The 17332-nt window shown below is 39.8% G+C and overlaps 1 protein-coding gene across 8 annotated transcripts in view; it reads right to left on the reverse strand.

Moving 5' to 3' along the window:
- Positions 1-17332, reverse strand: part of TENM3 (teneurin transmembrane protein 3) — a gene marked incomplete at both ends in the record, with an annotated part of 409334 nt that overhangs the window by 49577 nt on the left and 342425 nt on the right. For all 8 annotated transcript variants that reach the window (XM_084232543.1, XM_084232542.1, XM_084232541.1 and 5 more), the window contains 5 exons: positions 2335-2478; positions 3796-4063; positions 8067-8328; positions 9851-9970; positions 10993-11209. In XM_084232543.1, coding sequence (XP_084088669.1) covers positions 2335-2478; positions 3796-4063; positions 8067-8328; positions 9851-9970; positions 10993-11209 — 1011 coding nt within the window. The remainder of the gene's footprint in view (positions 1-2334; positions 2479-3795; positions 4064-8066; positions 8329-9850; positions 9971-10992; positions 11210-17332) is intronic.

A 17332-nucleotide genomic window follows, 5' to 3' on the forward strand; every position in this document is an offset into this window, starting at 1 on the left:
CTGTCTACATTTTTGCCTTCTCTTGCCTCTTAATATATTTTCATAGCTCATCCACCTTGTCAGGATTACAAATCACTTTGTTTATTCAATTAGACGCCTGTCACTTCGAAAAGCCACTACCTGTCAACCTGTTCTTGGATAAGATTTGAAATCGCAATAATTTTACTCTGAGAATTAGGTTACCGCACATAAAAAAAACCACACACACATAGAGTTCATACTTCATAACATTGTTGGAGGGCAGAATTTTGGGTAGTCCAGCTTTTATATTTGACGCGATATCTTAAAAAAAGGTAACTATATGTTATTCTGGTTGGGTGTGTTTATTTTTATTATAAACACATATCTAGAATATCTGTGAGTTTCCTGATCCATGTGAATGCGTAGTGAATAGGGTCGTCATCGGGTGCTGAGTTACAGAGGTATGGCTTTCCTGGAGCACAGTCTCTGCTTGAGCTTCTACTACTGCTTGATAATCTCTTGGGTGGAATGCTGGGGTAACTGCCTGAACTTATCCTATATCCTCACAGTAACCAAATGCACCTAGAGAGGCTTTGCTTGTAAAGAATTTCTCAAAGAATACAGCAATACGTCAAACCATGTGACAAGGAATTGAAAGAAATTTAATCAAGAGTGCCACCAGCATGGCTGGCACATGGCTTTGCCTTTTGAAAGCCCTGCCTTTTGTCAGCACTGTGCAGGCGGAAACTCACTGAGGATTGGCGGGACACATGAGTTCCCTCTTGGGGGGCAGGCCCCCCTCCCTCAATGTATGTGCTGCCTGGGGCAGCGTCCTGGCTCTGCTCCCAGCCTCCTGGGGTACAAACTGCGCTGGGCCATCGGATGCCCAGGACAGCACTGGGACGGGAGGAGAGCTCAGCGCTTACAACCAAGGAAAGGCATGAAGAGTTTTCTTTTTTTTTTTTTCTGACTACTGATTTTGCTCAGTTAGAATTTCTCCAAGAATTCTTCTCATCTAGAAGTAAGGCACCCACATTTTCTAGCACTGACCTGGAAACCACCTTAGATTTGGAATCACAGGAAATTTAAGTGTGTTCCCTCCAACTCCCATAATTTTTTTTTTTTTAACAAGTATGGGCATCAAAGCGACGTTAATCTGAAAAAGTGACGGATGACAGCTAAACATTTGATCATACTGCAGTCAGCTGGTGGTCTGCACCGCCCCACAAACCTCTACCATGTCAAAATCTACATCCCGTCACCAGGATGGAGAAGTCTCCTCACTGACTATTTGAAAGGAGATTAGAAGTTCTACTGAAAATGTTTATAGCAGGGGCTCGAGTAAGTTCCCTCAGAGTTCTGCTTTTCCGGCAGAAAATCTTTAAATGACCTGTGGGCAGAATCTTAGAAATTCAGTAAAAGAAAATGGAATGTGTTTAATATAAAAAATATTCTTTATGAGATTAAGCAGGTCACATATTGCCAAGTAGTTATGTCTTTTTGTTTCTACTTATTTGAAAAATGTCTTTCCTTATTTGAAATATGCTTTTTCAGAGCATTTTACTTAGAGGATAAAGACAACTACTCTTGATTCCTCTTTGAATCAGATAATTCATTAATTTTCTCCAAATACTCTGAGTCAACGAATAGTATACATAACCCAATTTGCGTGGGAGGATAATTTACTTCTCAAGTACAATCTAAGAAGAACTGAAAAAAGTAAATCTAAATATTCAGTGAGAACTGAGTAGGATTAAGATCTATTGGATATATCTGGTAAAGACACATAGAATTTTATTTTTTTAAAGATTTATTTATTTATGTGTATAAGAGCTGGGATATAGGCCAGAGGTTTGAGGGGCAAGAGGATTCACCAGAGACAGAGTGGGGAATGGAAGAGGCACGTCGACTGAAATACACTGCTGAGGGGAGCAGCGGGAGAGACAGGAGAGGTCTGCTGCACCATGTGGGTAGCTCCCTGGCCGGCTGGGGGATTGAACTGGTGCTGCAATGGCTGCAGACAGCTTCATTGGTTGTGTATTAACCCCTTGCGCCACCAGGGAGTTCCCCTGGAGTTTTTTTTTTTAAAGACCATCTTCCCTCCATTTCTGGAGAGCCTTTCTTTCCAATGTAGTTTGTATCAATCACTGACTCAGTGTAAAGTGAGACCAGTGCAGATGAATCGGTGGTGAAAATGTCCACAGAGCAATGTATTGAACACTAGTAGTTTTTATTTCCAGTCTTTGCAATCTTTAAAATATACATACATGTGTGTTTTCCTACTAATTCTCATCCTACAACATGTAGAGGATAAAAAGTGACTGTGATCTTATTGGTCTGAAGCAAATACTGTAGCTGTGAACAAGACCTTACCGTTCTGAACATCCAGGACGTGATGTTTATCTAAAGTCCAACCACCCATGTTGGATGCATCCAGTTCATAGCCTTGCAAAATGGCGGTCCTCTTTTCCCACAGGGTCAGGTCCAAACACGACTCATACTCGTATCCGACGGACACTGGAATCAAAACAAATCCCAGTTCACCTTCTCAATGACAGGCGGAAATGCAACTCATTCTATTACTGTTTTTTTCACAATTGGGTTCTGAGATTATATGGCCACATATTTTTGAAGTTGAGTTTTTAATGTAAGAGGATTTGATCTTATAAAAGACATTTTTTTCCTAAAAAATAAAAGATGTCCAATTGCTATTTTTCTACGACTTGAAAAGTAGTGTTTTGCCTCCATAGCGCTCTTGGGATTCACAGCCCAACGAGAGGTTCAGAATGAGCAACTGGGCAAGCTGTGAGAACAGTCCAATCAGCCCCAAATGGTGACTAGGTGTTAGCAACTAAAACTAATGTTTGCCAGCTAACTAATTAGAGCTATTTAGTTTCTAAGTGTATTGAGTTGTGGAAAATATTTATGACAAGCAAGATTCAATAAGCAAAAAAGATAGTCAGATTATGACATTATATTCACATGTTATTATGAGGAATAAAGAATAAAAGTAGTGGTAAATGTACGTGAAGGATCACAAAAGAAAAACTTCATAGATGACAGTGAAACGTGAATTTTAAAATTTAGAACAAAGTGAAGGGAGAAGTAGCAATTATCTGATTGATTTGAATTAATTCACATCCAAATTATATATTAGACTCGCAATAAATGGCTTTTATATTTTCAGGTAAAAAAATAATAGAAAAGAAACCATGTTATTCTTCAGCTTTTGATGTTCTGAGCCTTAGCGTGAAGCTACACTATATATATCTCGACGTGTCAGATCCTGATTGCAGTGTCCAGCCATTCAGTGAAATAACTGGCTTGACTGATGTTTTAAGAATATCCTTCCATTGAATTGACAGGTCCTTCTAGTCAAAAGAACTGAAATAATTCTGGATACAAAGGCTGTCTGAGCTCTGTTGAAATATCATAATGAATTGGAACTACATTAATTCTTAGTGAAAACAAACCACAAAACTAGGATAAGGAAGAAAGGAGAAGGAAATCCAACAGGATAGAAGAAAATGTAAAATGGATATAATAAGGAAAAAAGAAACATAAAAAAAGGATCGACAACCTGAAATCTCAGAACATTCTTATAAGATGTAATTTCAGCCAGAAAAATGGCTATTTTCTCTTTCTTATCACACAGAATACATTCCTTTTCTCCCTGGGACATCTGAACCAACCAGCTTGTAACTTCCCTAGGACAGCCTCACTGCCTTCCTCTCCAGCGAGCCACGGACTTCCAAGGATTACAATTAATTTTATGTTGAATTTTATGTTGGTAATTTTATGTCAGCCCTTTTAATGCATTTGTATAGAGCTTACCAACAGCTTCAGACAGACCATACACCTTCTGATTATACGCATCTGTTTTATCCCATATGAAAGTGTAGGCCAAGTTCGGGGAGGCGGGAAACCACTTCTGGAAGAGTCTTCCTACCACAGCAACCATGAGGTGAACCTTCATTAAGTTAAACGGTATCACCGACTGGGTCATGGTGATCTTGAGGACAGACTTATAGCCTGCAGCCCTGGAGCTCAAGTAGGAAAGTTTCAAGTCTGTTCCTGGAATCGTGGTTTCTTCATGGAGCACCTAGGTTTGAATAAAGCAGAAGCTTCAAACTGTGGTCGTGTGCATTGAGATAAAGTAAATCTCAAAGACCCTAGCTGAGCAACTAACACTGGTCAAAGTCACTGGTCACAGACACTATCCAGTAATTAACAATAATTGTGGGCCTCCCTGGTGCCCTAGCGGTTGAGCCTCAGCGCTGTCACCATGTAGCCTGAGTTCGATCCCTGGCCAGGCATCTACCCTCATGGCGCAGGAGACCTGTCCTGTCTCCCCGCTGCTCCCCTCAGCAGTGCATTTCAGTAGGTCCACCTGCTCTGCTCCCTACTCTGTCTCTGGTGAATTCTCTCACCCCTGGCACCACTCGCCTACCCCAGTTCTTCTACGCAAATAAATAAATAAATAAATAAATTTTGCTGCCAGCCAAAGTTTCCTCCTCCGAAAGCCTCCGGTCGTTTCTCCCACCCCCTGGCGCAGGAACGCCGCTCACACAGAGCGCTGTGACCTCGGTCGGGCTGACATGCATTGACTTGTTAGTTTATACTCACAGTGGAGTCTCACTAACCCATCTTTCACCCCAGTCGCCCTGGAGAATTGGAGCAGCCGTTTGTAAGATGGTTAGCTGAGAACAGGGCTGCGCGAGGCCAAAGATCTGGCCCAAGCCAGCTGGCTCATTTAGGGATTAAACCTGAGCCCAGGCCTCCTCAGCTGATTGGCTACAGCCTCCAAAGGCAGTGAAAAAGACCAAGGCATTTGGGTTAAATTGTAGCAAATTCTGTCTCTGTAACAGCACATTCTCACAGTTACTGAAACAGAGCTAGGACTCAATGCCAATTTTTGATAAGATGGTAAATGAGCTAATATTTTAAAACTCTGTACATCCTCTCTCCCCCACCTTGGCCCTGAGACCAGTGTGTTACTGAAAGCACATACAGAAGTCACTCAATATATATGTTTTCAAATTGAAACTGGCCTGTAAACGTTAATTACTGCAGATGATTCTCTCCTACATTTTTTTTTTAAAAGCCATATTCTTAACCCTACAATGAACACATCAAAGGGACCAGCTCAATGAATGCCAATAAATTTATACTGACACGACAGAACATATTGTGGTAAAATATTCTCTAAGTATTTTGAAGTATTATTTTAACCGAGTATAGCAAATCTTTCCAAACAATTTGAATGGTCCTGTTAGCTGGGCCAATAACAAAAGCTCTTTGCAGGCTCACTACACAGAACCCGGGCCAGGCGGTGACCACTTTCTTCACTAAGAATTAAAAAGCCTTCCCCATGGTCTCCTAGATTGTCCTATTAAGATTCATTACTCAGACATAAAGAACTGCCTTTTCATGTTAGAAAAATCTTAGCATAATCATTTAATGTTCAGTAGCGTTTCCTCTCCTGCCAACCCCTCTCACAGACAACAGTTAGGAATGATGTATATCTGTCATCTACAAATTTTAATATTTTAAATAGAACCCTTGATACTGAGGGTGTAGCTGTCAGTTTCAACCTAAACCATCACACAAACGAGGCACAAACGAACAAGCTAAACAAACCTCCTGGCTTAAGCCAAAGAGTTTTGCTCAAATATCTATTTTGCTAAAATATATCTTCTGTTCAAGATATATGGACATATGGAAACTTTAGAGCACTATCAAACTCAGGGAAACCATTAAATTTAAGGTTGGTAGCATTTTTAGGGCTGCAGGGTAGAGGGTTAGTAAGCAGCATTCACTGTTCCCCATCATTGGGGTGCAATACCAATGGATTAGTTCAAAAACTAGTTTCTGCAATTCTTGCTTGGTCCTGAAACTGTAAGTGATTGCACCCTAAAGCAGATCATTTATTTCTTATTTTTAAAACAATTTTTCATAAATCTGAAGGGTTTTCTGTATATAAGGTGGTTTTGCATTAATATATATTTCCTGGGACCTTCTCAGAGTCTTTATTTCAAAATTTCATGGGTTAGTCCTAATTTTAATAACTGATGACAGTCTCTTATCATTGCTAAACCTACTTCTGTGGCATAAATACCTGTCACTTAGTTAATTAAAACCGGAATTTCTCTATCTAGTTTAACTTGACCGTGTTATTTGGCATTTGTGGGGAAAATAAATCCAGCCAGACTGGGAAAATAAACTCAAGTCTATTTCTGCCAGCTGCCTGATCCGGGGAGCATTTCACTCTCTCCCAAGCATTCAGTCAGAAGCCACATCTTGTCCATCCTTCCTTCCCAACTCTTTTCTCCATCCCACTGCTATACCCGAGCTTGTTCACTCACTTCTCTGTCATCCTTCCACCAAATACACATTTTGTCACTTGAGTTAGCTTTAGAAAAATAACCAAAAAACTTCACTAGTCCCCTGGCTCCATGTTGCCCAAAGAATCCAAGGTGTCCAGTGTCTGGTATTCCAGGGCCTTCCATAATCTGGTCCCAGGCTTTTGTCTCCAGCCTTGCCTGGTCTTCCATGACTGTGACTCATTGCCATCCTTCACCCAACCACACCAGCTGGCCTCTTAGCCATTTCTTGAACAAGCCAAGCATGTTCACTTGGCCGCCATTTTGAGCTGGCTCTTGGCTCTGCCTGGAACATCCTCTAGTGTCAGGATTTGTTCTTTCACTACCTTAAAGTTTCTGCTGAAATGTTCTCTTACCAAAGAGATCTTCCTGGAATACACTTAATGCAATTGCACCTTCATCCACTTTACCCTGCTTTGTTATTGAGTAAGTCTTATTCACAACTGACATATATTTATACATTTGTTGTCTCTCCTCGTTAGCTGGTAAGCAGGTATCCACTGGTTCTCGGCTGTGTTTCTCATCACAGTGCCTGTGCAGAACACGATTCCTACAGATATCTGAGGAATGAATGTGACAGAACTGCCACATGCTATCATATTTGACCACATATTTTTACTTAGCTACTTATGTATAAAGTTCATAATGATCGTACTAGTGTCCTAGCTCTAAGATCTGAAAGTTATTTCTTTTTTTTTTTTTTTTTATAATTATTGATGCCCCTTTTGTTTTCTTTTTTTTTTATAGAGGCATGTTTTTTTATTTATTTATTTGTTTGTTTTGTTTATACATGCACTGGGTACAGTCAGAAGCGCGGGAGGGTGAGAGAATTCACCAGAGCCAGAGCGGGAAGCAGATCAGGCAGAAGGACCGAAGTACACTGCTGAGGGGAGCAGCGGGCGGCAGGAGAGGTCTGCGCGCCATGTGGGACCCTCCTCCGGTGGCCGGGGAGCAGCCGGGGATCGAACCGGCGCTGCAGAGGCTGCGGGCAGCTTCGCAACCCAGCGCTCTACCGCTGCGCCACCGGGGAGGCCCTGAAAGTTATTTCTTAATGGAAACACATAGGGAGAAAACAAGCTCCCAATATTTCAGCAGATAAAATGAACAGTGGAAGTATATTTATTTTTCATAATTGTATGTTTTCTTTTTTCCTGTGGGGAATAGGGCTTTATGAGCCAAACTTATTAGAGCTTAAGACAGGATACCAATAGTTTTAGATAATAATATTCTGTGGAAATTAATAAACATTTCCTGTCAAAACCTTCTTTTCTAAAACATTTCTTACAATAATAAACAGGAAATTATTGGAATAATGACCATGTACAATGGCATTAGGTGTGAAGTCAGGTTCACGTAGGCACTAAAAACAATTTCCAAAGAACAGATGAAGGAGCAAAGCTGTTTTTCTACTTGGTTATAACTAATAAATATATAGTGATAGATGCTACAGCTATTGTATACAGAGGTATACCTGAAGAAAAGTTATTCTAATAACAATATTATAATCATATACAGTGCTGTAAACCAATGTCACCTCCATAGGAATTTAAAAAATTACAAGCACCACCCACTGTAGCACATACACACACCATATTCTAGATCTGACTCTATGGAATTATCTAGGACAGTGTAGGAAGTCTGCCATCCTTTTCTAAGATTCTTTGGAAGCCACATGATCTGAACATAGGTTCCTTGAAAGCACTGTCTGCAAGAATATTCTACCTGTGTTTCAGGAATAATGGGACTGTCTTCAGGGGAAGATCTGAAAAAGGTAGATAAAGGTGATGACACAATGATAGGATTTGGCCTCACAAATCCACTCAGGTCACAGCTGGGAATGTCATTTTCTTCTTTCTTCATGACTAGGGTGTCCATCACATAAAACACATTCCAGGGAATCCACACTGTATGATACTGAGTGAGGAATGGGGATCTCTCAAACACCAAGGTCAGAGAAGCTCCCCCATTTGCCACCAAGTCAAACCTAAGGAAAAAGAACAAGACATATGGAGTAGTTATCTTGATTCTGTAGATCTCTCAACACCCACCTCTTTAATTTAATATGCTTTAAGAGAAAAATCAACTTTCCCTTATAACTTTAATAGGAGATAGTTTCAAATCTACAGGAATTCTACAAAGAATTATACCATGAACACCCATATACTTTTTCCCTAGATTTGCCAAGTTGGTAACATTTTCCCAAATGTGCTTTATCAATATCTCCTTATTTACTCCTTTTCCACAACTACCTGAGCTTATGTTGTAGATACTATGAATTGATCTACTAAGATAAAGAATATTCTAGAAACCCTTGACTCTACAACCATGTCTTAGAGAATGAAGTCAACTTGTGTTGGCAAGAATGTGGTTAAAAAGGAACCCTCTTACACTGCTGGTGGGAATGAAAACTGGTCCAGTCACCATGCAAAGCTGAGTGGAGGTGCCTCAAAATACTAAAAATCGGTCTACCATATGACCCAGTGATTCCATTCCTACAATCTATCCAAAGTACACAAAAACACCAGCACTCCTATGTTTACTGCAACACTATTCACAACAGCCAAGATATGGAAACACCTAAATGGCGCAGAACACATGACTGGATCAAGAAGATGTAGTATATAAACAAGGGAATATTACTCAGCCATCAAAAAGATAAACTCATGCCATTTGTGGCAACATGGATGGAGCTGGGAGGGATTTTGCTAAGTGAAAGTCAGAAGAAAAAAGGTAAATATTGGATGACTTCACTTACATGTGCAATATAGAGAAACCAAACAAAAGGTCAAGCAAAAGACAAAACTTGCAAGCTGACCATAGATCTGAGGCATACAGCAGGGGAGAGGGAGGGAAAAGAGTCAAAATAGAGGAGGGAAGAGCACAAGGCACTGTAGGGATGGATTATAGGGGCTATGGTGGTGGGAGAACAAAGAGGACTACACCTGAGGGGAGAAATCAAACACTGTTCAAAAATTAACAAAGATGTAAGAAAATAACTACATTAAAGTAAAAAAAAAAAAACTCATTAGAAAAAAAAGGAAATGAATTGAACCTGTAAAGAACTCGATGTACAGGACCTTAAATCTCTACCCCATCTGCCATCACAGGTTTTTGGAGTCTCGTGGTTGCGATTCTCTATTTTTTTTTTTTTAAAGACTTTTATTTATTTTCATACAAGAACCAGGGTACAGGCCAGAAGTGCGGGAGGGTGAGAGGATCCACCTTAGACAGAGCAGGGAACAGAACAGGCAGACTGACGAAATGCACTGCTGAGTGGAGCAGTGGGTGAGACAGGAGAGGTCTGCCCCACCATGTGGGTATCTCCACAGCAAGCAGGGATGGAACCGGCACTGCAGAGGCTACGGACAGCTTCACAGCGCTGTGCTCAACCACCTGCGCCACCAGGGAAGCCTGTGATTCTCTATTAATAGGAACAATGACACATGCTGGGTGATAGAAGAAAGCCTAGTTTTCACATGTAGAGTAGAGCGTGTGTGGGGACTCACATTCCATCCTGGCGGGTAATGGTGTAGCCATATTCCGGGTAATGGAAAAATGAGACATTGACACCGATGAGTGGCGTTCCATCAGCAGTGAGTACTTGGCCTCTGATGACGGATGCAAGACTGTGGGAAAAGCAGAAGAGTGAGAAGAACATTTGTCTTCTGGGGCCAATGCCATCATGCTTTCGAGATAATTCAACGCAAGGATAACACAACACTGTCCCAGGCTATCCATTGTTATTCACAAAGCCTGGACCTGAATTACTCGGGGACAACAGCCCTGTAAATTCAGCGCCATTCAGAGTCTTTAAATGCTGGTGTTTGTCCTGAGTTTTCATTCATGGCCAGCTGGTTTTTGGAGAGTTGTCAAGGCCAATAACTTCGAGATGACTTTTTAAAAATTATAAACTGTGGTTTTTTTCATAAGTTATATATCTGGGCTTTACATGAAAAAAAGTATACTTTCCAATTAATTCTGAGTCAATCTGTAAATCTGCAGGGACCAAGAAGTAGGAGATTTAAAGGGGCAATAAGGAACATTTGTGCAACAACTTTTAATCAACTGCTGGGCCTCACTGTGTTTATGTTGTTAAATTACTGCAGACCCAGGAGTTCTGGATAAATCATCTTCTTTTGCTCAGTGAGACACAAGACACCTGCTTTCACTTACTGGTTTATTTTCAGGTCATTACTGCTCTGTAAAGCACCAGGCACACAGCTCATGCAATCTTACTGCCATGCCGTTAGCAGTTCCATTACATTAATTCATAATTTATATTATTTAGTGAGCTCAGCTAAAAAAAAAAGTGCACTTCTGTTTTGCCTTTTGGGGTCCTTTCATTGCTTTTTTTTTTTTTTTGAAACATTTCCAACTGTGCTAACAAAATCACCTAGTTAAATGAAGATTTATTGACTCCTTAATGGGATGTCCTGTTATGCTTTGGGTACTGAAATTGACAAAGTATGTGAACTGTGTCAAAAATGCTTGAAAGGCGAAGTTTGGTGAAAAATTTGCCAAAAGAGGAAAAATTTCATTAAAAAAACCCACTTTCATCCAATTCAGTCATCAGCATTTCCTATAAAGTGCATATAACCACGGAGATTATCCCTACACATCTATATAAGGAAAAGAAAGAGGTATTAACCTCTTATTGAAAGGACTTTCTCCAGGTATAACATGGGTGCTATCGGATCCTATAAGAAAGCTGATTCGATCGTAGAAGGATTTGGCAGCTTGCTGAGATGGTGACTGTAAACTCTGGCTGATGATATCCTGGGGGTCAGGCAACCCGCGACAGTAGGGTTGATTTTGGCAGGAGCTTTGCAAACAGCAATCAGGGTCCATGCAGTCAGTGAGTCCATCTGCAGAGAGAATGGTACACCAGTAAGAGAATTCCCCTCTGATACAGAAATAAGTTTTGTTTGTGGTTTTTCTTTTTCCAAAATCAAATAATTAGTTCCCCCTACCTGAGTAATTTCTATGAGACATACTTTTTGGAAAGAGGTGCAGTATAAATACAGTACTTACAGCTGCTTTCTTAGACAGTAAATATTTGCACTGAAGATGACGGACAAGAATCATATAGATTGATTCTGAGTTAGCAATAAAAAATTACTGGCTAGGACAATTAACTAGTGGTATGAAGGGATATGGTTTCAGGTGAAGTATAATTAGGCCAGCCTTCAATATTTTATTTATTTATTTATGTATTTATTTATTTATACATACAAGAGCTGGTGTACAGGCCAGAGGTGTGGGGTGGTGAGAGGATTCACCAGAGACAGAGCAGGGAACAGAACAGGTGGATCTACTGAAATACACTGCTGAGGGTAGCGGCAGGCGCATCGGGAGAGGTCTACTGCTCTATGTGGGTTGCTCCCTGGCCGGCTGGGGGATCTGAACTCACGCTACAGCAGCCTTCCATATTTTAGACAAAATGTGAACATGGAGTATAGTCAAACAGCTAGCCACCTATAAAGGATGATGACTAAAAATTGGAAAAGCATCAGAAAATGAAAGTCTATGAAATAAAGCAAATACAAACATCAAATAGATGAGGCTGGCCACCCACCATTCAAGGAGACAGCCCTCCCAAGGAAGGTTAGTTAAACAAAAGGAAGATACTTCTCAAACTTGAAACAGGAGACTGAGCTGCTAGGGTCCCTCCCCTAAAGTGGGATGTTAATTAAAAATGTGCAAATGTACATAAGCAATCATATTGGAAATGAAGAGACCGATGATGAAAAATTGACCAATAGTGTTGGTGACATAAAAAGAAGTAATGGATAGAACAAATTTCCTAGGCCCTTTTCCAGGAAGGGGAAGCATGTTCTGCATCCCGTGTATTCTGTTAGAAACACATAACAAAGTGCAAGAGTGTCAGGTTATAATAGTGGATGATGCCCTTTAAGGTCTTCACTCGCTAACCAGAGGATTTTGATCTGTGAATTTTGATCTGTCTGGAAATTACTATATTTCTCAGTATAGATTAGTACAAACATCAATATCTTCAAACCTCAGTATCTGATCTTGGAGTGACCCATGCTCTTCATAAGCTCAACTGAAAATATCTAGTCACCCTATATGTCTTCTTTAAGGGAAGTTGTTTTGGAATAACTTTTATTATTAAAGAATGCACGCGAAGTGTTTTTTTTTTTTTTTTTTTTTTGCTTTAGGCTATACTTATTAATGGAATAGAAGCTTGCTCCTTCATTATCTGACAGCAACAACTACAAATAGGCTACTTTGAATTATACTGCCCAGCCTAGAAGTAGGTCAACTCCCCAGGGTAAGATAAGAAACAAGATGGGGGGGGGCGGGCTCACGGTCCCTAAGTCACCTGTGGTTTCCTCCTTAAGTCGTTCCCTTTTCTTTGGACAACAGCGCTAAATTTTCTTTTGGGTCTCCAGCCCCCCAGTGCCCCGTTCATTTCCCGTTTGGTTCAGAAATGTACATGTGACCTCACTAGTCTACCAGGAGCAAATCTCAGGAACTACCAAGGAAGAGATCCCGTCTCTGTCTGCCCCCACCAGCTTGGGGCCCTAAGGCTGGGAGGGTAGGGCCAGCAACCCCTTACTTTCCCCACAGGAGAGCCTGTCTGGGAACAGAAGCCTTCCCAGAAGCAGAATGAAGAACTGGATAGAGAAAAGACAGCGGGATGTAGTGACATCTTTGGGGGTTTTGCACGAAATTGCACTCACTGCTTGGATACCATTTTGGGTTGGATTTTCCATCATTTGAAACTCAAAGAGCCTTACTGTGTTTTTTCGAATTGCATTATTATAATGGTTTTTGGAGGTAATGGTAGTTTGCAACACTGTATATGATTTAGGAGGGTGGTTCACACCTCTTCAGATGTGTGTTACCATAACACACCCACATGGACACAAGGCTCCCTGCCCCTCCTCTTCCCCTTCTGGCAGCCTCAGTTCTGCTGTCAGATTTCTAGGGTTTTGGTTTACTTGTTTCTATTTTCAAAGAGACTTAGTTTATCTAGAAAGAGTAACTAAAAATTTTCCCTGAAGATGAAAGCAAAAAGCTTAATAAAGTGAACACTTGAGTTAGATTTATGGCACTGAATTCTTTTTTACATTAATATTTTAATTTTGTTACTGTAATTTCTACACACATGGAAATGTAGGAGTTAGAATTTCTGATTAGCAGATCTTATTACATATGTTTCCTTATTATAGTTAGATTTTCATGTAGATGTCTTACATTTCTTGAGAAAAGCATGCTAATTATTTGAAACTGCACATTCCTTTGACAAAAATTTAAAATCATGTTTGAGAAAATCAAAAGCAACTAAGTTTTGCTATTTCACACATATTTACCAAAATATTACTTTCTTAGCCACAAGGCCAGGAAGATGAAAAATGTCTAAATATGTCTCAATATTTCCAGTGGAAGAAAGATAAAACTATGCTGTAGGCTTATTTTTCATGGGGCTACATTATAATAACGCAATTCACTGTGTTTTCTTCAGCTCTCTCAAAGAACTAACTAGAAACACAGTAATTAAGACTCAGATTTTAAAGTGGTAGATGGCTGGCTATTGCCCCCGTGTCATTTTTTGCTTCAAAATATAATAACCCTTTCTGGAATATGTCTTTTATGATAGACTGAAGAGTCCTCACTCTGTGGATTTAGAGTAGGTGCCCGTATGCTTGAAGGGAATAATTTAACACAAACATCTGCTATTCCAGCAGTTTCCCCCTTGTACTCATTCTTGAACTACTCAATAGGGAAAGTCCTTTCTGAAGACTGTATTTTATCTTCATTGATCTGGTAAATTAAGGGTTAAATACTCCTTCCTCACCTACTCGCTCCCACACTATCTCCCTTTAGGCACTATATGGTACAGTTGCCAAAGAGCAATGCTCAAATTTAGTCATTCATCTTTGTTAGTTTATAAAAAGCAAATGTACATCTGGCATGTAGTCTGCAGGTCATAAAACTGCATGAGATTGACACCTTCTGAACTAATCAGTTGGAAATGCATTTTTACAAGCCTCTCTGCTAACATCAATCAGAGAAAGAATCTCATTTTCAACAGCCAAGATGCAGGGACACACTGTTTGTTATTTTTCTGCAGAGTTTATCAGTAACTTGCCCAGGCAAGTGACGGATGGTTATGAATCTGGCTCCCTATAACTTGAGAAAACATTTTTCATTCTTTGTGCTTTTAGAGCTAGGGCGATCCAGTACAACTAAGTTGATTACCCACTTGCCCAAATGTATATTGTAGTAAAATTGTCTTCGTGGAATAGCTTCTCAAAATCATCGAGATTCCATTTTAGTCTCAGGAATATTAGGTTGGCTCAAATTTATATTGTCAGAGAAGCCATAGCTAATAGAATTTATCATAAAAATTCTGAAGAGAACCAGAAATGCTCAAAACCCACAGAATAACAACTTTAGTTATCAGTTAAGTGCCTTCCAATACAAGGGGTACTTTGATGTAAAGTATACAATATAGTTTATGCTTCCCTTCACTCGATCCTTAGCATTATTGCTCTGGTTATCATTTTTAAACATGTTCTTGTCCTTCCTTAGGCTGTCATCAGACTTTAACAGTAGTTGGCAAACTTTTCCTGTCAAGGGCCAGATAATAAATATTTTAGGCTTTGTGGCCATACAGTCTCTGCCCTGATAGACAACAGATCCAGCAAGCTCACCAAAAGCAAAAATAAACAAATGGGAATAAAGCCAAGTCAGAAGCTTTTGTACCATAAAGAAACCACCATAAAAATATAAAGGCAACCAATGGACTGGGAGAAGATATTTGAACATCACACTTTTGCCAAGGGATTAACTTTCCAAAATATATAAAGAACTTGTACCACTCAACAACAAAAAAAACAAACCCGTCAGCCAAAAAATAGGCAAAAGACATAAATAGATATTTCTCCAAAGAAGACATACAGATGGCCTAGATGCACATGAAAAAATGGGCAACATCACTTATTATTAGGGAACTGTAACTCAAAAGCACAAAGCAGTATCACCGCATCCTTGTGAGAATGGGCCATATAAAAAAGACCAGAAACAACAAGTATTGGAGGGGCATGGAGAAAAACGAAATACTTGTCGGTGCAGCCTCTATGGAAAATGATGTGATGATTTCTCGAAAAAATAAAAATGCAAAGTGCACACAATCTACAAATACCACTGTAAATACCCAAAGGACATGAAAACATGAATATAAAAAGATGGATGCACCCTCCCATGTTCATAGCTGCATTATTCACAATAGCCAAGACATGGAACCAACCCATGTGCCCAGGACAGATGACTAGAGCAAAGTGTGGAATACTACTCAGCTATTAAAAAGGATGATGTTGTGCCTCTTGGGACAAAATGGATGGATCCTAAGTGATTATGCTACGTGAAATACACCAGAAAGTGAAAGGTAATTACTGGATGTCTTCACTCACTTGTGGGACATAAATAACCAAAGAAAACCAATTGCAAAGAACAGCAAAAATAATTCATTAGTACTGTGAAAAATATACTGGTTGTCAGAGAGGGTGGGGTCAGGGATGGAAGAAGAGTTGGGGAAGGAAGGTAGTGGGGACTGGCAGTGCAGCTTTGATCCAGCGTGAGAGAGACACGGGCAGACACAGAGGGCTGAAGGTGACTTCCCAAACTATGTAATGTAAATGATCGGCAAATCAATAAAATTTGAGGAAAAAAGGACAACATGTGAACAAGTAGGTGTGAATGTGCTTCAATAAAACTTTATTTACAAAAATAGGCTTTCTCCCAGAAGTCATACTTTTTGCCAACCTCTGATTTTGCCTTGAAGTTTCTATCCTGCCCTATTTCCATTATTCTTCAACTCCTTCTCAATATTATTTCCCTAGGAGGTGTAAACAATGCACCTTTTGCCAGATTATTAAAACTTCTTTACTTTGGGATGTGTTTCCCTCTGGCTCACTGTCCTACTAAGTCATGAGGATTAATGCCAACACTGACTCTGAATATTTCTCTAGGTTATCCTCTGTGCTGCTTTGAGCTGAGTGTCAAAATTGTTATTTTTCCTCGAAGCAAATATGGAATTTTAATTTGTTTTTCAAAACCTTGATTCACTGGCTAGGTAGCAAATCATGAATTTCCTTTTAATGAACTTTCTTTTTTACTCAAAAGATAATTCATGCCTACCTCCATTCTGCCAGCCTTCACAATATTTAAAAATCCTTCTTTTCCTGTTTCAAGTTAGCAGTACAGATAGGAATTCTGATGCAATATTTTCTGTTCGAATTTCAGAATTTTCAGAGTATAGGTGAACCATTCATTACTTTTAAAATCCACTCGTTCATTACTGAATTGTGATCATAGGTGATTTTCTGTTTCTCCTTGGTTGGTCTACACCAGTAGACTTGCTTTCTCGGTAGCTTTAGTCTTTCACTTACTTCATTTCAATACCAATGGCTCAGGCTGATCATTCATTCTCCTGAACCTCAAATCCACAAACTGCCTTCTCGACAAGATCTCAACAATAGTTGGATTTTCTCAGGATCCATTCTTGGCCCATCTCTTCTCTCCATTTTAGTTAGAGTAATCTTTGTAGAAATCAAATTTGACTCTCACTTCCCCAGCTAACATGCTTCCTTTACTTGGTTCCTGCTGTGGTCTGAGTAAAGTTAGAAATCCTTAATGTAGCTTGGAAGACCTTCTCTGATTATTATTACTTCTGCCTGGAGGTTTCTAACCAGCTTTTACTCCCTATTACCATCGTCATCTCCTTCTCTAATCATTGATCATGAGACAGTGGACTCATGAAGCTCCTTGAGGGTTATTCTGGTTAACCCATGTGTCCCCAGCATCTAGGACTCTGCTTGATGTCAAGAAGATCTACGCTATATTTGGATGAAGGAAAGAATGAATCTGAGACATTGCAAGATATAATGAGGTCAAAATGGCATCTTAAAAGTCCATTAGATCTGCTCTTTGCCATGTAAAAATACAAACATTTGTAGGTC

This window comes from Talpa europaea, assembly GCF_964194135.1.
Source record: "Talpa europaea genome assembly, chromosome: 4".
NCBI classification, from domain to species: domain Eukaryota; kingdom Metazoa; phylum Chordata; class Mammalia; order Eulipotyphla; family Talpidae; genus Talpa; species Talpa europaea.